This window comes from Hemibagrus wyckioides, linkage group LG09 (assembly GCF_019097595.1).
Source record: "Hemibagrus wyckioides isolate EC202008001 linkage group LG09, SWU_Hwy_1.0, whole genome shotgun sequence".
NCBI classification, from domain to species: Eukaryota; Metazoa; Chordata; class Actinopteri; order Siluriformes; family Bagridae; genus Hemibagrus; species Hemibagrus wyckioides.
Window position 1 is genome coordinate 29,608,157 of NC_080718.1, and position 5,000 is coordinate 29,613,156.

Sequence of the window (5,000 nt, forward strand, 5' to 3'; positions counted from 1 at the left end):
GCGGTGGTGCTGCGTCTCCTGAATTTACCAAACTGTGTGCGTGGCTCGTCTCCGAACTCAAACTCTACTGCAGACTGGAGGAGAACGTTCACGCTACTAACTGTGAGTCTGAGTGTGTGTGTGTGCGCGCGAGTCTGAGTGTGTGTGTGTGCGCGCGAGTCTGAGTGTGTGTGTGTGCGCGCGAGTCCGAGTGTGTGTGTGTGCGCGCGAGTCCGAGTGTGTGTGTGTGCGCGCGAGTCCGAGTGTGTGTGTGCGCGCGAGTCCGAGTGTGTGTGTGTGTGCGCGCGAGTCCGAGTGTGTGTGTGTGTGCGCGCGAGTCCGAGTGTGTGTGTGTGTGCGCGCGAGTCCGAGTGTGTGTGTGTGTGCGCGCGAGTCCGAGTGTGTGTGTGTGTGCGCGCGAGTCCGAGTGTGTGTGTGTGTGCGCGCGAGTCCGAGTGTGTGTGCGCGCGAGTCCGAGTGTGTGTGTGTGTGCGCGCGAGTCCGAGTGTGTGTGTGTGTGCGCGCGAGTCCGAGTGTGTGTGTGTGTGCGCGCGAGTCCGAGTGTGTGTGTGTGTGCGCGCGAGTCCGAGTGTGTGTGTGTGTGCGCGCGAGTCCGAGTGTGTGTGTGTGTGCGCGCGAGTCCGAGTGTGTGTGTGTGTGCGCGCGAGTCCGAGTGTGTGTGTGTGTGCGCGCGAGTCCGAGTGTGTGTGTGTGTGCGCGCGAGTCCGAGTGTGTGTGTGTGTGCGCGCGAGTCCGAGTGTGTGTGTGTGTGCGCGCGAGTCCGAGTGTGTGTGTGTGTGCGCGCGAGTCCGAGTGTGTGTGTGTGTGCGCGCGAGTCCGAGTGTGTGTGTGTGTGCGCGCGAGTCCGAGTGTGTGTGTGTGTGCGCGCGAGTCCGAGTGTGTGTGTGTGTGCGCGCGAGTCCGAGTGTGTGTGTGTGTGCGCGCGAGTCCGAGTGTGTGTGTGTGTGCGCGCGAGTCCGAGTGTGTGTGTGTGTGCGCGCGAGTCCGAGTGTGTGTGCGCGCGAGTCCGAGTGTGTGTGCGCGCGAGTCCGAGTGTGTGTGTGTGTGCGCGCGAGTCCGAGTGTGTGTGTGTGTGCGCGCGAGTCCGAGTGTGTGTGTGTGTGCGCGCGAGTCCGAGTGTGTGTGTGTGTGCGCGCGAGTCCGAGTGTGTGTGTGCGCGCGCGCGAGTGTAGTGTGTGTGCGTGCGCGCGCGAGTGTAGTGTGTGTGCGTGCGCGCGCGAGTGTAGTGTGTGTGCGTGCGCGCGCGAGTGTAGTGTGTGTGCGTGCGCGCGCGAGTGTAGTGTGTGTGCGTGCGCGCGCGAGTCCGAGTGTGTGCGTGCGCGCGCGAGTCCGAGTGTGTGCGTGCGCGCGCGAGTCCGAGTGTGTGCGTGCGCGCGCGAGTCCGAGTGTGTGCGTGCGCGCGCGAGTCCGAGTGTGTGTGCGTGCGCGCGCGAGTCCGAGTGTGTGCGTGCGCGCGCGAGTCCGAGTGTGTGCGTGTCTGAGTGTGTGCGCGTGTGTGTGCGAGTCTGAGTGTGTGCGTGCGCGCGCGAGTCTGAGTGTGTGCGTGCGCGCGCGAGTCTGAGTGTGTGCGTGCGCGCGCGAGTCTGAGTGTGTGCGCGCGCGAGTCTGAGTGTGTGCGCGCGAGTCTGCGTGCGCGCGCGAGTCTGAGTGTGTGCGTGTCTGAGTGTGTGTGCGCGCGCGCGAGTCTGAGTGTGTGCGTGCGCGCGCGAGTCTGAGTGTGTGTGTGTGTGCGCACGAGTCTGAGTGTGTGTGTGTGCGCACGAGTCTGAGTGTGTGTGTGTGTGTGTTATATTACGCTTAACCACTTTAATTTACATTTCTGGTATTTGGCAGATGCTCTTATCCAGAGCGACGTATAAAAGTGCTTTAAGTCTGTATCAGTGAGAACATCAACACTGGGTCAGTTACAGACTCAGGAGAACATCAACACTGGGTCAGTTACAGACTCAGGAGAACATCAACACTGGGTCAGTTACAGACTCAGGAGAACATCAACACTGGGTCAGTTACAGACTCAGGAGAACATCAACACTGGGTCAGTTACAGACTCAGGAGAACATCAACACTGGGTCAGTTACAGACTCAGGAGAACATCAACACTGGGTCAGTTACAGACTCAGGAGAACATCAACACTGGGTCAGTTACAGACTCAGGAGAACATCAACACTGGGTCAGTTACAGACTCAGGAGAACATCAACACTGGGTCAGTTACAGACTCAGGAGAACATCAGTCTAAAATTGGATGCTTTTTTAAATTTTTATTAAACATATAATACATTAACAGGGAAAGATAAGAGCTAGTTTAAGTGTTTCAGGAAGAGGTAGGTCTTCAGTCGTCAGGTGAAGACGGTCAGTGACTCGGCTGTTCGGACATCTGGGGGAAGTTCACTCCACCACCTCGGTGCAGAGAAGAGTCTGTATGTAGACCTACCTCTGACCCTGAGAGATGGTGGACCAGTCCAGCTGTGCTAGTGGACCTGAGGGAGCGAGGGTCAGTGTGAGGAGTAATAAGAGCTTTGAGGTCAGATGGTGCTGGTCCAGTCTTTTCTTTGTAGGTAAGGGTCAGTGTTTTGAATCTGGTGCAGCTTCAGGAAGCCAGTGGAGGAGCAGCAGTGGGGTGGTGTGGGAGAACTTAGACTACATGAAGACAAGTCACAAGGCTGCATTTTGGATCATTTGCAGTGGACAAACTGCATTCAGAGGAAGACCTGCCAGTAGAGAGCTGCAGAGAAGTCCAGTCTCCAAATGACCAGAGACTGAACAAGCACCTGAGCATCCTGTGTGGATAGAAATGGTCAAATCCTTCTGATGTTCTTCTGATCTGAAACCGACATGAGCGCATCACATTAGCAACATGAGAGGAAAAGGACAGTTGATTGTCCATGGCTACCCCGAGGTCACGAGCAGTGGCTGAAGATCCTGGGCTGGGGATGAGTCAGGAGGTCCAGATATGAACTTAATTCATATCTTTAGCGTTAATAAATATCTTACTTTTTAGTCAAGAGGTTAATTTTGTTAAATTGAGTGTGTGTGTTTGTGTGTGTGTGTCTCTCTCACTGTGTGTGTGTCTCTCTCACTGTGTGTGTGTGTCTCTCTCACTGTGTGTGTGTGTCTCTCTCACTGTGTGTGTGTGTGTCTCTCTCACTGTGTGTGTGTGTCTCTCTCACTGTGTGTGTGTGTCTCTCTCACTGTGTGTGTGTGTCTCTCTCACTGTGTGTGTGTGTGTGTGTCTCTCTCTCACTGTGTGTGTTTGTGTGTGTGTGTCTCTCTCACTGTGTGTGTTTGTGTGTGTGTGTGTGTGTCTCTCTCACTGTGAGTGAGAGAGAGACACACACACACGGACACAGTGAGAGAGAGACACACACACAGTGAGAGAGACACACACACACGGACACAGTGAGAGAGAGACACACACAGTGAGAGAGACACACACACAAACACACACAGTGAGAGAGACACACACACACACACAGTGAGAGAGACACACACACAGTGAGAGAGAGACACACACACACGGACACAGTGAGAGAGACACACACACACAGTGTGTGTGTGTGTGTGTGTGTGTCTCACTGTGTGTGCGTGTGTCTCACTGTGTGTGCGTGTGTCTCACTGTGTGTGCGTGTGTCTCACTGTGTGTGCGTGTGTCTCACTGTGTGTGTGTGTGTCTCTCTCACTGTGTGTGTGTGTCTCTCTCACTGTGTGTGTGTGTCTCTCTCACTGTGTGTGTGTGTGTCTCTCTCACTGTGTGTGTGTGTCTCTCTCACTGTGTGTGTGTCTCTCTCACCGTGTGTGTGTGTGTGTGTCTCTCTCACCGTGTGTGTGTGTCTCTCTCACTGTGTGTGTGTGTGTCTCTCTCACTGTGTGTGTGTGTCTCTCTCACTGTGTGTGTGTGTGTCTCTCTCACTGTGTGTGTGTGTGTCTCTCTCACTGTGTGTGTGTGTGTCTCTCTCACTGTGTGTGTGTGTCTCTCTCACTGTGTGTGTGTGTCTCTCTCACTGTGTGTGTGTGTCTCTCTCACTGTGTGTGTCTCTCTCACTGTGTGTGTCTCTCTCACTGTGTGTGTGTGTGTCTCTCTCACTGTGTGTGTGTGTCTCTCTCACTGTGTGTGTGTGTCTCTCTCACTGTGTGTGTGTGTCTCTCTCACTGTGTGTGTGTGTCTCTCTCACTGTGTGTGCGTGTCTCACTGTGTGTGCGTGTGTCTCACTGTGTGTGTGTCTCTCTCACTGTGTGTGTGTCTCTCTCTCACTGTGTGTGTGTCTCTCTCTCACTGTGTGTGTGTGTCTCTCTCACTGTGTGTGTGTGTCTCTCACTGTGTGTGTGTCTCTCTCTGTGTGTGTGTGTCTCTCTCACTGTGTGTGTGTGTGTCTCACTGTGTGTGTGTCTCTCTCACTGTGTGTGTGTCTCTCTCACTGTGTGTGTGTCTCTCTCACTGTGTGTGTGTGTCTCTCTCACTGTGTGTGTGTGTCTCTCTCACTGTGTGTGTGTGTCTCTCTCACTGTGTGTGTGTCTCTCACTGTGTGTGTGTGTGGGTCTCTCTCACTGTGTGTGGGTCTCTCTCACTGTGTGTGTGTGTCTCTCTCACTGTGTGTGTGTGTGTCTCTCTCACTGTGTGTGTGTGTGTCTCTCTCACTGTGTGTGTGTGTCTCTCTCACTGTGTGTGTGTGTGTCTCTCTCACTGTGTGTGTGTGTGTCTCTCTCACTGTGTGTGTGTGTGTCTCTCTCTCACTGTGTGTGTGTGTGTGTCTCTCTCTCACTGTGTGTGTGTGTGGGTCTCTCTCACTGTGTGTGTGTGGGTCTCTCTCACTGTGTGTGTGGGTCTCTCTCACTGTGTGTGTGGGTCTCTCTCACTGTGTGTGTGTGTGGGTCTCTCTCTCACTGTGTGTGTGTGTGGGTCTCTCTCTCACTGTGTGTGTGTGTGTGGGTCTCTCTCTCACTGTGTGTGTGTGTGTGTTTCTCTCTCACTGTGTGTGTGTGTGTCTCTCTCTCACTGTGTGT

General features: G+C 54.4%; 1 protein-coding gene across 1 annotated transcript in view; it reads left to right on the forward strand.

Moving 5' to 3' along the window:
- The window catches only part of fam98a (family with sequence similarity 98 member A), a 15,811-nt gene that overhangs the window by 2,167 nt on the left and 8,644 nt on the right, over positions 1 to 5,000 (forward strand). The window contains exon 2 of the mRNA XM_058399795.1: positions 1 to 102. This exon is cut by the window's left edge and continues 47 nt beyond it. Within this exon, the coding sequence (XP_058255778.1) occupies positions 1 to 102 (102 nt within the window). The remainder of the gene's footprint in view (positions 103 to 5,000) is intronic.